At 46.8% G+C, this 17,500-nt stretch overlaps 1 protein-coding gene across 3 annotated transcripts in view; it reads right to left on the reverse strand.

Annotated features, from left to right (window-relative positions):
• Positions 1 to 17,500, reverse strand: part of npas3 (neuronal PAS domain protein 3) — a 136,753-nt gene that overhangs the window by 37,773 nt on the left and 81,480 nt on the right. For all 3 annotated transcript variants that reach the window (XM_078089191.1, XM_078089193.1, XM_078089192.1), the window contains one exon: positions 588 to 677. In XM_078089191.1, the coding sequence (XP_077945317.1) occupies positions 588 to 677 (90 nt within the window). The remainder of the gene's footprint in view (positions 1 to 587; positions 678 to 17,500) is intronic.

The raw sequence follows: 17,500 nt of genomic DNA on the forward strand, positions 1-17,500 counted from the left end.
GGTTCAAGTAACGTGAGTCCGAGACAGTTAACAATTTGACAGACAAGCTCTGAATGTTGTTTGACCTTTCTGACGATGACATCATGGCGTGTGAGACAAGTTTGGGTCTGAAGGCTGACGACTATATTTCATAATTGCCAAAAACAACTAAGTTACATATGTGAACGTTACCAACATTAAGACGTGAGTTCTTCATCATCACACTGAAATACACACACACACACACACAGACACACACAGACAGGCTCAATACCAACGTATTAACACCTCCAAGGTCGACCTGTCCACCTCCATGATGGACGCCTGTCTCTATTAACCCGACCCGCTGAGAGTGAACCAATTGAGACGCACAGGTCGTTATCAAGCCGACACGCGAGGTACAATGAAGTGTCCCCGACACACACACACACACACACACAGACACACACCAACAGGAATAAAATATGCGTCGTCGCTCGCTGCACAAATCAAACAGCGTCAGACGAGCTGATGAGATTTGAAATGAGCCTTAATTTGTTGGGAGTTGTCTTTGGTAATGATGGTGGAGAGAGGGACGGGAGACAGAGACAGACGGGTCCAGGGCTCACCTGTGACAGTCCCAGGTAGATGGAGACGGTCTCAGAGATGTACAGGAAGCGTCCCTCCTTGTTCAGTGCAAAAACAAACCCGTCCAGAGACTGAAAGCAGAGAAAGAAACGTTTAATTGACACACACGTGATAATAAAGCGCTGCTTTAACGTATCACCAGGCCTCTGGTGATACGTTACATTTCATTAGTATCATTAGTATCTCATCTCATTAGTATCATTAGTATCTCATCTCATTAGTATCATTCAGTTAAAACATCTCGAGGTTCCGATGCTTCTGAACCACGAGAGGAACTCAGACACAAGTCTTTTTGTCTCTAAGGTGTCTGGAGACGATATTTACCTGAGATCAGCTGACTGGTCATGTGACCTGTGATCTCAGGAGCGCTGCAAAGTCACATGACTGGAGTACTGTGCAGCATTGCATTGTGGGATTGGTAGAAGCAGGATGAGAGCATTTCTACACTCAAATCACACAGGAGAGAGAAAATACACACATCTGCAACAGTGGAAGTACTGTATACTTCCATAGTACTGCAATACTACACAGGAGGTCTGATAGCATCAGATATGTAGACAGGTAGGTCTAGTACACACACACACACACACACACACATCAAGGTGTGTCTAATGCTGTACTTATAAGACTAGCACGGCGCAACATCGACTTCAGGAGCGAAATCACACACACACACAGACACACACACACAGACACACACAGATCAGAGCGTGTCTAATGCTGTCGTAATGTGAAGATCATGGCAGAACACTCGACTCCTTGAGCACAAGACACTGATTCAAACACACAGACGCACACACACACACAAAAGCACTAATACTCCTGAGGTCGGGCAGGTTAATTACATGTGGTTCCCTGCTGTTGCTGCTGTCGATACGCCGGTGCTGTGTGTGTGTGTGTGTGTGTGTGTGTGTGTGTGTTATCCACTCTATACGTATGCAGGGCTGCATCCCCTGTTATCTGTCAATATTAATTGTTTGAGAGAGAGCGAGAGAGGAAGAAGAGAAGATAAAAAAGGCCAATTAAATATCTGTATGTTAATATTATAGGAAGCATATTACACAGGAGATGCCACACACACAAATACACACCCTGTGGTTTAAGGCAACGCTGCAACACAACATAAATCCGCATATTTCATGTTTTATCTCAAATAAAATTCCTGTTGATTCTAGTGAACTAATCTGAACACAGCAGGAAGGAACATGACATTTTACAGGGCTTTTATTTTGATAGTCCACGTTGGAATGTTCAGTATGAGCCAAACTCTGAGGTGGTTTGCTTTTATTTTGGAACTAGATTCGTTGGAAACTTACTCATAAGTTGGACTAATTATTCACGCAATTATTAAAAAAATGTATTTTAAAGTAGGATTTTCATAATAATTTGTTTGATTTACTATATATTATTGATTTACGTAATTGCATTCAATTGTGTAGTTTTTTGACTTATTCAATAAAATAAACAAACTTTCACCAAATAGACTCTTATTTTGAAGTCAGATTGATCTTTGAAAAAGTGTTAATTTCTTGTGTGTTTGTCTTACTAACATGTATCATTAATTTAGTTATGTTTTTATTTATTATTAACAGACTGCCCGACTTATTTAATGAAGTGAATACATTTCATTTTTTCAGCTTTTTTCACATTTTTGCCCGGGGAGCAATTAGGGGTTTGGTGTCTTGCTCAGGGACACTTCAACATGGAACAAGGGGCAGCCTGGAATCGAACCACCAACCTGTACTGTTTACATGCATTCATCTGGAAGAAACCTCTGATACAGTCCTTCATAGTAGTTCAAGAAAAGAAAGATCAGCGACTATGACGACCCAGTACAGTAAAAGTACAACAATCCCCTCGGCCGTGTAGCAGAGGAAAATGAAAATATGATAAATAGGTAATTGGTAGTTCAGCCAGTGGATCTCCGCTAGAGGTCGGCGGAGGGTTGTGAGACGCACAAAGGTCGGTGTAGGGCGGTGTAGCTGACACGCTCTGAATCACCGAGGAGCCGGAGAGCCCTCCTCAACCGGTTTTATACGGCAGGTTGAGATGGAGATGAGCAGTGAAGCTGTGGTTGTTCACAGCTAAGAGGGCGGAGGGCTGGTGGAGGTTTATTAGACGAGGAGCATGTTTCATGAGTCGGATCGCTGTGACCTGCTGGACAGAGGACGACAATAACCTGCAAACTGTCCACATCTCTAGATTCTGGAGAGTGAAGGAGCTTCACGTGTTAAAGCTGCATCCTGTGTAGTGACCAGCAGGGGGCGACTCCTCTGCTCCCATAGACGTCTATGAGGAAATGACTCTACTTCTCTGTAGTGACCAGCAGGGGGCGACTCCTCTGCTCCCATAGACGTCTATGAGGAAATGACTCTACTTCTCTGTAGTGACCAGCAGGGGGCGACTCCTCTCTAAACATGAGTTTATGTCTCAGTCTCTAGTTTCAAGTCTTCTTCAACACAACATGATGTTCATTTAGTGACTGATGGTCCATTCAGAGTCAAACAGACCATAAAGCAGGGGACGCTTTAGGGCGGGGCTACACGCTGATTGACAGGTCTCTAGTAGACCATAAAGCAGGGGATATTTTAGGCTATAAGGTCCCTCGTGAAAACAATCAGAGCAGAGCGAGATGAACCCGTCTCCTCCCATGAGCAAACATTCCACCTGATGGTGGGACCAGTGGAACCAGCAGGAAGCAGCAGTGAGCCCAGAACCCACTGACCAGCCCGCTGGGTGGGATACTGGTTGCATTACCTTTGTTGTATTTCCATTATTTGCATATTATAAGCACACGCGTTTGTGTGTGTGGTTAGTGCACATGACTACATGTGTGTGTGCTTGAATGGTTTTAATGGTTTATTGTGTGTGTGTGTGTGTGTGTGTGTGTGTGTGTGTGTGGCATGCAGACAGCAAACGTCACACACGCACACAGGTTAATAAAGCCGCACACCAACATGCTCACAGACTCTCCTCTGACACACACACACCTTTTGTGTGTTTGTGTGTGTCTTTATCACAGCGTCTGACCGCCTCACAGTAATTATGCTAATTGCCTGGATGCCCTTGCCTTTATTTATGCACAGCTACTAAGATAAATAAAAGGAAATTGCTTTGGATCTAACTGTATTCATTTCAGCATGCTAACTAGGACGCTAACGCCTGTGTGTGTGTCTGAGGGGGGGGGGCACAGATTTGTTTACCCTTCACAAATTCTGCAGGTAATTGCAATTTTGATTGTACACTTATTTATTTCCTTCTGTGTGTGGATGGATGGTATTGGTGTGTGTGTGTGTGTGTGTGTGTGTGTACAGACTGACAGAGGCGCCTCCTCACAGCGCGTTGATGTCATTTCAGCATCATTTATAACAGTTGGAGCCGTAAATTAAGCGGCTAAATATTTTCTTAATCAAAGTGAAGTTGTTGGTGAACGTGTCCGACTCACACGTGAGACGACGACGTTTCATCGTGAGACACGTTTCCACACGCGTGAATGAGTGACATCGTCAGTGCTGCGAGGGTCACAACAGTTTGACGCTTCCCCTCCTGCTCCTCAGAGGACACACACACACACACACACACACACACACACACACACACACACACACACCGAGAGGAGTCCACAGAGAGCACACACACACACACACATACACACACCGAGAGGAGTCCACAGAGAGCACACACACACACACACACACACACACACACAAATGTCTAAATCTGGGCGTTTAGACAGCTAAAGAAAGAATTGCGATTGATTAGTGGGCGCTGCTGAATGGCTCCCTCCCTCTGCCTCCACCCCCACAGATTACTGCATCGATCGCCCTCACACACACAGACACACACACACACACACACACACACACACACACACACACACACACACACACAACAGATGAGGCTATTTTTTAACCACTGGGTTTAAATGTTACTGTCCAGCTCTCTGGCTTCTAATGACAAATGTAAAAGTAGACTGTGTGTGTGTGTGTGTGTGTGTGTGTGTGTGTGTGTGTGTGTGTGTGTGTGTGTGTGTGTGTGTCAGAGACAAAGAGAACAAATTAATCGCAAAAGGGAGAGAAAATAAGAGGAGGGGGGTCGTGATATCTACGAAACAACACATTAAGAACCGAGGAAACAAAGAACAACAAATGACTCTAAATCCACGTGTGGCCAAAAGCAATTTATCCTCATAAAACAGATCAGAACGTCACATTAAAACCTCTTCTTCTAATGTTGAGAAGAATAAATATGATGAGAAACAAGAAAGAAAGGAAGGAAGTGCTTGAAAAAAACACTAAAAGAAGAATAACGTGAGAAGCGAGGTCAAAATAAAGGACCAGAAAGAGAAATAGGGGGAAAGGAAGGAGGAAGAGAAGAGTTGATGTTGCCTTCAGGGGCTCCTCCGAGAATCAGACACATGAGATCGTGAGGGTGAAACCCGCTTAAAGGTGAATGTTAACATTAATATCCACATCCATCACGTGACAGAATGTAATCTCTAGTTTCTCCAGCAGGAGGATGTGTGATAAGAGGCGGCGGCGTTAATAAAGCATCGCATATGGCTCAGTACGGAGCAACCCCCCCGACCCCCCCACTCAGCTCGCAGATGACACGTTAGCAGCGGGTGGAAGGCGTGTAATGCACCCGGGACAACAAAGCTGCTGCAAACAAAACACTCGCTTGTATTTATTTCCTACGGCTGCTTCCCTTTTTTTCACAATGAAGGTCTGCAAAGTGACGACGAAGTTTAAAACTGACATTCTGCTCTTTAAAATGGGGACGAATCATAGATGTCAATTTATTTAATGGACATCTATGGTATCGTTTACCAGGAGTGTTTAATAAAGTAAAGTGTGTTATTGTCAGCTTCATGAGTTAAAGCTGCATCCTCTGTAGTGACCAGCAGGGGGCGACTCCTCTGCTCCCATAGACGTCTATGAGGAAATGACTCTACTTCTCTGTAGTGACCAGCAGGGGGCGACTCCTCTGCTCCCATAGACGTCTATGAGGAAATGACTCTACTTCTCTGTAGTGACCAGCAGGGGGCGACTCCTCTGCTCCCATAGACGTCTATGAGGAAATGACTCTACTTCTCTGTAGTGACCAGCAGGGGGCGACTCCTCTGCTCCCATAGACGTCTATGAGGAAATGACTCTACTTCTCTGTAGTGACCAGCAGGGGGCGACTCCTCTGCTCCCATAGACGTCTATGAGGAAATGACTCTACTTCTCTGTAGTGACCAGCAGGGGGCGACTCCTCTGCTCCCATAGACGTCTATGAGGAAATGACTCTACTTCTCTGTAGTGACCAGCAGGGGGCGACTCCTCTGCTCCCATAGACGTCTATGAGGAAATAACTCTACTTCTCTGTAGTGACCAGCAGGGGGCGACTCCTCTGCTCCCATAGACGTCTATGAGGAAATGACTCTACTTCTCTGTAGTGACCAGCAGGGGGCGACTCCTCTGCTCCCATAGACGTCTATGAGGAAATGACTCTACTTCTCTGTAGTGACCAGCAGGGGGCGACTCCTCTGCTCCCATAGACGTCTATGAGGAAATGACTCTACTTCTCTCTTGATTTATTCCCTCAGTAAACATTGTAAACATGAGTTTATGTCTCAGTCTCTAGTTTCAAGTCTTCTTCAACACAACATGATGTTCATTTAGTGAATTATGGTCCATTTAGAGTCAAACAGACCATGAAGCAGGGGACGCTTTAGGGCGGGGCTACACACTGACTGACAGGTCTCTCCCAGAGGCGTATAGACGGAATCTCCTCTTCCCTGTTTGGACGGAGACAAACTGACGGATTGAAACGGAGCCGTCAGGTAAAAGTCATTTGACGCGACGCCGCTCGCCGTAGGTCAGAAATAGGAGAGTTTGAACTTCCTGTTGGCAAGTTGAACTGCTTCCTGTCCAGCTAATGTACTGACAAGGCGGCATCAAGAGCCGGCTGACATTCTCCAGGCAAAGGTCAACACACACACACACACACAAACACAAACAAACAATCATGCAAACACACACAGCGTCCTGCTATCATCGCCAAGTCCAAAAGGTCAACTTCCCGCTGATTGGCGATAGAACTATCAAATGAACCAACCCGGAGCCAGGAGGACACAGGATGAGGCTCTGGTGGGGGAGAGATGGAGAGAGGGGGAGAAAGAGAGGGTGGGAGGAAGGACAGTGAGTGAGGAAGAGGAAGATGCGGGCAGGTCAACATGTCAATAAAGGAGAGAGGAGGGAGAGCTGTGGGTGAGACGGGAGGAAGGGGACGGTTGAGAAAGGTCAACAAATATTGGCAGGATGGCGATTAGAAGGTAACAGTAGAAGAAGAAATGATTTAACGAGACATCCGTCAACGCTGACGTATGAGATATAAATATCATCACTGGAGGAACTTCAATTTAATTTTGGGATGAACTCATTAATTGTCAATACGGGACCATGTGTTTTCCTCCCACGAAGAGGAACTCAAGCTCCAGACGGGAAGAAAGTATTTTCAAAATAAACCTCGATCTTCACAGAAAACTACTGAGATTTAGTTTTTAAAAATATGTGACGTGAAGATTTAAAACACTTGTTTGAATAAAATATATGGAGGAAGGTACAGAGAGAGAGAGAGATAACAGCATCACAGGGATATTGCACTCTCAGAACTGTCGCTGCTCCTCGTTTTTAATCAAAAGCAACAATCGACAAGTTGACAGGTGACCAAAAGACACACACACACACACACACACACACACACACACACGCGCGCACACACACACAAACACACACAGCCCTGGAGTAATAATTCCACTCTTCCAGTTATTGCTCAAAGCTCAATATCACTTTAATTCCCTGAAGAGGTGTGTGTGTGTGTGTGTGTGTGTGTGTGTGTGTGTGTGTGTGTGTGTGTGTGTGTGTGTGTGTGTGTGTTTGTCTCTTAGAGGTCCAGGACTGACCACAACTCCCTCTCTCTCTCTCTCTCTGTTGTGTTTCAGTGGCCGTTTACTGCAGATATTAGAACATTTCTATCAATGAAGAGACTAAAATCTTCATCCTCAAACACAAGGACTCTGTTGATCCACTTGACTCTAAAGATTCCTCAACAGACTTCAAAGAAACTTCTTTTTCCTTCAAATGAAGCCAGAGCTTCATTTGACTCCTCTGGTCCCATAGACGTCTATGAGAAAATGACTCTACTTTGCTTGATTTATTCCCTCAGTAAACATTGTACACAGGAGGGGATGTAGGGGACGCTTTAGGGCGGGGCTACAGGCTGATTGACAGGTCTCTACAAGAGGCGTCCCTAGGTCCTCCTATACGGTCACTTCCTGTCCACAGTATCTTCTTTCAGCCTTGAGTTCTTTGTCTTTGTTCTATTAACATCAACTCTTCCATCTATTGTCTTTCACTTCCTGTTCTGTGTATGTGCGTCCCGGCTCGCTGTCAGACATGAAGATGGTTATTGATCGGTCGACTTGTTCATCCAGACGGACATTGACACACACACACACACACACACTGAGACAGACACACGGTCTTACGGCTCCTTTAATCTCTTCTTCTCTCATCTCTGGTCTATTAGTTTTTACAGACTATGATCACGTTGATCAACAGCTTATCAGTGTTTATCATTTTCATGATAACTTTTTCTATCCTTAACTCAATGACCTCCACCCAACGTCGCCTCAAAATGTCTCATCAGACTCCCCAGTTCGCTGTCTCAGGGGTTATAACCTTTAGACAAAACAGCTTGAAAACCACTCAGGAAAACGTCAAAGACCTCCCCTCTGAAGAGCATCCCGCCAAAGACCTTCCCTCTGAAGAGCATCCCGTCAAAGACCTCCCCTCTGAAGACCATCCCGTCAAAGTCCTCCCCTCTGAAGACCATCCCGCCAAAGACCTCCCCTCTGAAGACCATCCCGTCAAAGACCTCCCCTCTGAAGACCATCCCGTCAAAGACCTCCCCTCTGAAGACCATCCCGTCAAAGACCTCCCCTCTGAAAACCATCCCGTCAAAGACCTCCCCTCTGAAGACCATCCCGTCAAAGACCCCCCCTCTGAAGAGCATCCCGCCAAAGACCTTCCCTCTGAAGAGCATCCCGCCAAAGACCTTCCCTCTGAAGAGCATCCCGTCAAAGACCTCCCCTCTGAAGACCATCCCGTCAAAGACCTCCCCTCTGAAGAGCATCCTGTCAAAGACCTCCCCTCTGAAGACCATCCCGTCAAAGTCCTCCCCTCTGAAGACCATCCTGTCAAAGACCTCCCCTCTGAAGACCATCCCGCCAAAGACCCCCCCTCTGAAGACCATCCCGTCAAAGACCTCCCCTCTGAAGACCATCCCGTCAAAGACCCCCCTCTGAAGACCCTCCCGTCAAAGACCTCCCCTCTGAAGACCATCCCGCCAAAGACCCCCCCTCTGAAGACCATCCCGCCAAAGACCCCCCCTCTGAATACCATCCCGTCAAAGACCTCCCCTCTGAAGACTAATGTTTCCATTAAACTACCGATGTTTCACACACACACACACACACACACACACACACACACACACACACACAGTTTGTTGTGTGATTCAAGAACAGCAGTGAATCTCTTGGATGGAGGCAGGATACTCTTCCAAGACCAAGTTTATTTTGAAAATATTTCCACGGACAACTAGGCATCACAATCCCCTTTTCACTACCGGGCTGTAACACACACACACACACACACACACACAGACGCACACAGTTATTCACCAAAATAAAAGAATTTAAGAGCTTCCAAAAACAATAAAAAGCATTCCGGGCGATCAAGCGCTCGCGCGTTGTCTTTAATGTCGCCTTAGTTCCTGATGAACTTAACGATAAAAAACACACGATAACATCTTCGGTATTAGGAAGAGAAAATGTAATTACGATGCTCGTTTAATCAATTATCCCCACGGTGACGAGGCGAGCGGCGGCGGTTAATCCGTGGCGGAGGAAGCGGATTCTGAAGTCGTGATTCATCGTTCCAGAAGAACACGCCGACCATCGTTAGCGCTCCGCATGCTAATGAGGGGATTTGTTGTGCGTCACTCCTCCAATTATGTCCCACTGCAGAGCTTGTGGTCTGGTTTGGTCTCATGATTCAGGCTTCTGGACTCGATTGGATTTGATGTTTAAAGTGGAGCAAAGAGCAGATTGCTTCAGCTGGATTTCAGTCGATTCATTTTAACTTCTAAAAGGATGAAATCCTTCTTCCGGTGACACGTTAAACGCGCGCCGTCGTCTAATCGGGTCTTTGACTCGCCACACGTGGACATCTCAATCCGACGGCGCTCGCTACGCTCATTCAGGCTTTTCAAAATAAACTTCCGTCCGGTTGTTGGAAAAAGAGGTTCAAATAACCGGAATACGAACGCTACCCGACAAAATCAAGCTGCGAAATGACATTTTCGTTATGTCATTATGTATTGTGATATGACGTTGGTCATAATCTGTGCGAGCCTCTGAACGCCACGATGAAGGCTGGACCTGAGGGTGGGCGAGCGAGCATGAAGACACAGAGAGAGAGAGAGAGATTATGATTCCAAAGCAGGGGACGGCATTTGTCTTCATTTGGTGTGACGGCCTTCATGCCTTATTATTAGTGGCTGTCGGGGGGGGGGGGGGGGGGGGGGGTGGGGGGGGGGAGTGAAGTGCAGGAAAAGAGAGAGAGAAAGAAATTGAAGTGATGGAAGAGAGCAAGCTTTGGTTTTCCAACTAACACACACACACACACACACACACACACACACACACAAACACACACACACAGAGGCTGGTACATTGGAGGCGGTCCAGGACATGACATCTATTTTAAATATTTGTCCTGCTCACAATAGATGGAGGAAGGTCAATGGACTCCAGACACACACACAAACACAAACACACACACACACACACACACATTCAGACACACACATCAAACCTTCGCTGCATTGGCGGAGGACTGTTGGCTTAATTCAATAACTTCCAGCCTCCCAGTCATTCAACCCTGCAAATGTGTATTTAAATATGTAATATTTTAAATGTGTTTGCAACGGGACTTTTTTTTCTCATTCGGGAGCAAAATCATTTTTGAACTTAAAAGGTGGATAAAAAAGCTTTTAATCTAACTATTTGTGGGCAAATTTGAATATTTTCTATGTTCATATTTGAGCCTTTGACTTCAATTTGACAACATTGAGTTTTTGGAACCATGGCGGCGTAGCGATGAGGAACGAGAGCTTTCATGAAGGTCTCATTGTTCCGCCGGAGCAGCTGTTGTGGAAGTCCTTCCATCCTTTATAACAAATCAAATAAAAAAACCTCTCATTGTCATTCGTTCATTTGAATCCACGTGCGTTCTCTGAGCTACGCTGGTGCATCATTGTTCTCTTACTGTTTGCGTGAACATCAGTCCAGACCAGAATACGCATGGAGAAGGAAAGCTCTTCACCGAGAATTTATGCTAAGCTAGGCTAACCGCCTCTGTGTTCATCTTGAATCCGCCGTCCTCTTCCAGGTTTCCCTCCGACCAATGGGAGCAGAGAAATGGAACCACGTCTCTGTTTGACCTTCTCTCCAGATCAAACTAAAGTCCACAACGTCTCCTCATCAACACTTCTCTGTAGATAAAATGCTCCCTGACTTTTCTCAACCTCATCAGAAGATCAGAAGATCTCCTCATTCTTCATCCTTCTTCTTCTTCCCGGTTGTTTTTTTCTTGACAAACGCACCTCAAACGCACCTCAAACGCACCGCTCACCCCGTCGCTGTCTCCTCAAGTTTGACTCCACTCAGGCAAATAAACGCACAATCATGTAGACGGACATTTCCAAATGCACACACACGCGCAGCATCTCAGGTATACCTATACAAAACAAGACACACACACACACACACACAGACACACACACAGAGGTACAAGTGCTGCATGGAAGCCGCTGCGCTCGTCTGACTCTCTAACCGGCCGAGTTAGCGATGAGGCACGTACAGGAGAGGAAAACAAACGCCCCGAGACACGACGCCGACTCTCACGGTGAAAATGTTTAAAGACACGCCGCAAGGACCGCGCCCCCCTCCTCCACCCCCCGCCCCCCCGCCGATGTAAACGCTAGAATCCAGAACCAGAAGCCGAGATCAGACTGAAGAAAAACAACATAAGTCTGTTAACAGCCGACGAGACCAAAGACCAACACGACCAGTTCAAGACTGGGAACCAGTAACCCACGACTAACCCAATGAAACCAGACTAAACCAGACTAAACCAGACCAGACTAAAAGTACCTGAGCCCAGATCAAACCAAACCGGGCCGGCCCGTTTGAATCCAACGCACACAGACACACACCAGGGGAACAGATCGGTGGTGGGAGTGAAGCCATAACCTTCCCCTCCCTACCCACAATGCCTCAGGGGAACGTCCTCGCCAGCTGCTGCTGAGAAGTGAGAGAAAACAACACGGGAAGAAAGACGGAAAAATCATGGAGGCGTTTCCTGTTTGATTAGAGCAGATTTCTCTGTTGGATTGTAGTGATTATGGAGGATGACTGAGACACACACACACACACACACACACACACATATACACACACACACACACGCTCACGCATACACACACTATTTACAGACTGAACACGTGTTAGCCGTTTGTGTTTCTGTTATTTTGTCCAGCTGATGGTCTTTAAAAACCAGCAGGAAGTTTGGAAAGAATCAAATTAAAGACGGAGGAGAGAGGAAGTGGAGAGGAACGCCAAAGTAAAAGCGTCTTGAAGAGAGAGAAGAAGAAGAAGAGAAATCCTGTCTTCTCTGTGACAGTAAAACCATTAATCCACATGCGCACAAACTTATAATGAAATGATTCCACACAATCCGCTTTGACTCCCTGTGTGCGTGTGTGTGTGTGTGTGTGTGTGCGTGTGGATTATTTGGCAGGAGTGAGCGGATTCGCTGTATCCGCCGTCTGGAGAGGAGGGAAGAATTTACACAACCCTCACTGAGCGACAACAACACACACACACACACACACACACAAGGATGTATATCTGATTGTAGTTTGGTTGTTACTGTGTGATACTTTGTTTCCTCTGATCACAGGAAACAAATAAATATTGTTAAATATTCATACTCATATAAATATGACGCGTGTCCTACGTCTCGTGACGTGTACGTCCACGTTACCTGAAGGAGAAACATCTCCACGGTAACGCAGGCTGCTCTCGGCCTCCGTCGCCATGGCAACCGAGAAAAATGTGTTTTGATGAATAAAGGAAGAAAATTCACCGCACAACCAAGTGGAGCAGACGGAGGTGCGATTTGTCCCCCCGGAGGACGGTTTGTCTTCAGGAGATATTGAACCAACATCTCGTCCCCGTGTTCATTCTACACGCGACCTCATGAACTAACGCGTGACAGAACACGTACAACCACAAGCTGTCAGCTTCAACGCTTGAAGGAGGAACAAGACCACCTGATGGACCTCAAGCAGCTGGGACTACCTCTTCCTCCTCATCCTCCTCATCCTCATCCTCCTCCTCATTATCCTCCTCCTCCTCCTCATTCTCCTCCTCCTCCTCCTCATTCTCCTCCTCCTCTTCCTCCTCCTCCTCATCATTATCCTCCTCCTCATCATCATCCTCCTCCTCCTCCTCCTCATTATCCTCCTCCTCCTCCTCCTCCTCATCATTATCCTCCTCCTCCTCATCCTCCTCCTCCTCCTCCTCCTCATTATCCTCCTCCTCCTCATTCTCCTCCTCCTCCTCCTCCTCTTCCTCCTCCTCTTCCTCCTCTCCATCATCCTCCGTCCTCCTCCTCCTCATTATCCTCTTCCTCCTCATCCTCCTCCTCCTCCTCATTATCCTCCTCCTCCTCCACATTATCCTCCTCCTCCTCCTCATCATCCTCCTCTTCCTCATTATCCTCCTCCTCCACCTCCTCAATATCCTCCTCCTCCTCATCATCATCCTCCTCTTCCTCATTATCCTCCTCCTCCACCTCCTCATTATCCTCCTCCTCATCCTCCTCCTCCTCATCATCATCATCCTCCTCTTCCTCATTATCCTCCTCCTCCTCTTCCTCCTCCTCCTCCTCCTCCTCCTCATCATCCTCCTCTTCCTCATTATCCTCCTCCTCCACCTCCTCAATATCCTCCTCATCATCATCCTCCTCTTCCTCATTATCCTCCTCCTCCTCTTCGTCATTATCCTCCTCCTCCTCTTCCTCCTTCTCTCTCTGGCCCTCAGCCTGTTGGAATTCCGTCTGTCTCTCAAGGTTAGCTCTCTCTCTCTCTCTCTCCCTCTCTCTCCCTCTCTCCCTCTCTCCCTCTCTCCCTCTCTCTCTCTCACATCAGCATAACGTGGGCGAGGGAGGGGGTCAAAGCTCACGCCGATCCGCCTGCCTCTGCGCTCCTCCCACCGGACCCCTTGATTGACAGCAATCAGGACTAACCTCCCCCCCTGCCCCCCCCCCTTCTCCTGTCAAGACAGAGTGGCCGCTCGTGTGTGTGTGTGTGTGTGTGTGTGTGTGTGTGTGCGTGTGCGTGTGCGTGTAGCCCATTTCCTCTGTCGTTTTTAATTATCCAAATGATATTCAGCTTCAGCAGTACCCCCTCCCCCCATAATCCAGCAGTCCGCCCTCCCAACAGGCGCTGTCAGGAGGGCACCGTCGCGCCGCCATTAGCATAAGAGCGTGTTTGTTTTGAAGAGGCCGTCCCGCCTACAAAATCAAACAATTAGAGATGCAGACCAGCCGACTCCTCTTCGTTCTTCATCCCTCACCTCCTCTATCGGTTCCCATCTGCCTCCCTCTCGCCTCTCTGCCGTTACTCCCACAGCTAATGAACCTGCCGGACCTCACAGGGAGCCGGAGAGGGGGGTTCTGGGTAATCAGGGATGCCGGGCTCGCCGCTCACTGACGTGACCTTTAATCTCGCCGCCGCCGGGTCCTCTGATCATGAAGGCCGGCCGGCACATGTGTGTATGTATGTGTGTGTGTGTGTGTGTGTGTGTGTGTGTGTGTGTGTGTGTGTGTGTGTGTGTGCGCTTTAATCACATTGTGCGGTCGGGATCAATCTACACTGACAACGTTGCAGGAAATGAGATCAAATAATTATGTTTCATATCTCGATGAAAGTAAGAAAAAATATTTCCTCTCATTTACTCAATAATACATATTTTTAACGGGCAAATTGTTGTAATAACAATGTTGTAATGTTATAATTTCACGAGTCATTTAAGAATGAACGTTTTTTAACTTAAAATCGTCCCAAAATGTTTAAACAACAGGAAGTAAAAGAGCCTTCTTGTCTCTGCATTAACTGACTGCAACACTTTTATTGTCTTTTTCTTTCTTAATTAATTAAGTTAATTAAAGTTCTTAATTCATTATAATATAGGACAAAACACAATAACTCAATCGATATTTTTAAAACCAGGTGTTCAGTGACTTCCTGTCCGTCTCCCACTCTTCCCCCAGACTTCCTGTCCAGTAAGCCCCTCCCCCCCTTCCTCTTGTCGGTTGACAGCTTGAGTGACTCGCTGACAGAAAAGGTGGTCGCTGTCGTCTTTGATTCCCCCCTCATCGCCGTGACAACGCGCCGGCACCACCCATCTGTCCGCGGGTGAAGGGACTCAAACACCCGGCGCTTATCGAACACGCCGCGCAATTTTTATTTGAATAAATGTGTTTTTATTCAACGTTTAACCTTTAAACTGCAATTAATTTAATTTGAACGAGTCAAACGACAGGAAAACATTTTCACAATAAAAATCATTTTTAAAATACGTTTTTGGGCGTCTGAATCTTTGATCAAGATAAAGGTGAAATTTAATCAAATGAAAAAAGTATTTATAGGACCTGAAATAATTGAGATAAATATTGGGAAGTTTAAAGCGAAACGATGCTGATTAAATTCTGTCTTTTATCAAAACTCTTTTATTAGAATAAATCTTTGTCACTCGTTTTGATTCATAACACTTCTACAAACATGATCAGCTTAATGAAATGACCTGTAAAGTAGCGCCTGCATGTGTGTGTGTGTGTGTGTCTGTGTGTGTGTGTGTGTGATCCATCGCCTCCCCGTCATGAGTAATGCTGCACTGTGTGTGTGTGTGTGTGTGTGAACAACAGTGGAGATATTTACCATAAACCATCTATTAAAGCAGGGAGGGGCCCCTCAGCTGCCATCACCCTGCCTCTGTGTGTGTCTGTGTGTGTGTCTGTGTGTGTCTGTGTGTGTGTCTCTGTGTGTGTCTGTGTGTGTGTCTGTGTGTTCGTGTGTGTGTCTGCAGAAAACACCAAGCAGACGAGGTCGATCCAAATCAAGAGCGACGGTCTGCAAGGGGGCGTGGCTTCTTTGTTGTTGACGCAGAGAGGAGGAGCCACAAAGTTCACCGTCACGTTTTTTAATTGTTGAAGTATAAGATGATTTTTATCATTTCCAAACACGTCCGTCTCCGCCTCCTCGTCTGCAGGTCTTTTACTCATCATCCCTCCCGCAGTCCTTCCCTCTCTCCTTGTTTCCTTGGCTCCTTGTCCCCCCCCCCCCCTCCCCCCACCACCTGCTGTACGTTTGATTTTCAACAAACAGTGTGTTGTTTCCAGAGAGAAAGTAACCTGCATCCTGTCCTTCTTCTTCTCTTCTACTCTTCATCAATCGCCTTCTAACTGTTCATCGCGCTCCTTTTAATCAGCACCCGTCTGTCCGACGCCTCTTCGGCTTCAAACGCCACATGGTGTTTGTCTTTCTTTTAGAACGACAAACACCAATCTGCTCTGAATCGCACTCCAGACGCCATGTTGGTTTGTTGCTAATGGCTAATAAAGTTTGTTCAAATGGAGGCGTCGCTAGTTGACCTGACTGTGTTCACTTCCTGTTTGAGAACCGCTCTCCCCCTTTCCCTCCCCCCACTCCCCCTTTCTCTCTTCATTAGGCGTTATCAACCTCTGTGGCCTAATCTCTCTAAAATTAGTGTCTGGTCTCTACAACCTAAGTGACTGGCTGGCATTCATTAGCGCTGCGTTTTAGCCAAATCAATCACCCTCCCCCCCTTCCTTCTCCCCCCCTCCCCCCCCCTCCCCCTCCGGTCCACCATGCTTCTTAAAATGTCATCCTCAAACTTCTCACAATCAATTAAGTGGGAGATTAATGAGGCCAATTTGCCGCAAACGCGTCGGCCCTCCGTCTCTGCTTAACACACACACACAAAAACACATCAATAGCACACACGCACACACACACACACACACACACACACACGCACATGAAAGTGCGTTTGAATTGCACACAGAGGAAGAACTTCCTGTTTGATGCCACTATGAAAAAGTCATTATAACAACGAGTATTGTCGGCACACTTTGTCCAGATATTCCATTAATTTTCCAGGCGTAACGACCTTTGACCTTTTCCATCATTCCTCAAATGATCTCATTGACATTGATTCAAGTGTGTAATTTATGAAAAGAATTCTAAGCAAAATGCTTTTATTGTGAAGGAATGCAGTGCGTTTGTTATTGCTGATGAAAACAGGTGTGACGCTGACGTGCTCTTTGATTGGTCGGCTGTAGACTGTAGATATTGGACAGATGTTTTAGGTATATTTCAACACACACACACACACACACACACTGCTCCAGGTGAGGGGGGGGGGGGGGGGGGGGGGGGGCACATTGTTCATGTCACTTCCAATCTCACAGCTGCCTCAATGCGTCTCGGGATCTGCCCCGTACGGTTGTCATAGCGACTTTCCGCAGATTATAACAAGGCATTATGGGATGTCTAGTGTCTAGAGCTGCGGGATCGGGACGGTGTTAATGCGCACACACACACGCACGCACACACACACACGCACGCACACACACACACACACACACACACACCGCAACACTCTGCTCAGCGCAGCGTGTTGCGGCCTCGTGTT

Source organism: Gasterosteus aculeatus, chromosome 15, assembly GCF_964276395.1.
Source record: "Gasterosteus aculeatus chromosome 15, fGasAcu3.hap1.1, whole genome shotgun sequence".
Classification (NCBI taxonomy): Eukaryota; Metazoa; Chordata; class Actinopteri; order Perciformes; family Gasterosteidae; genus Gasterosteus; species Gasterosteus aculeatus.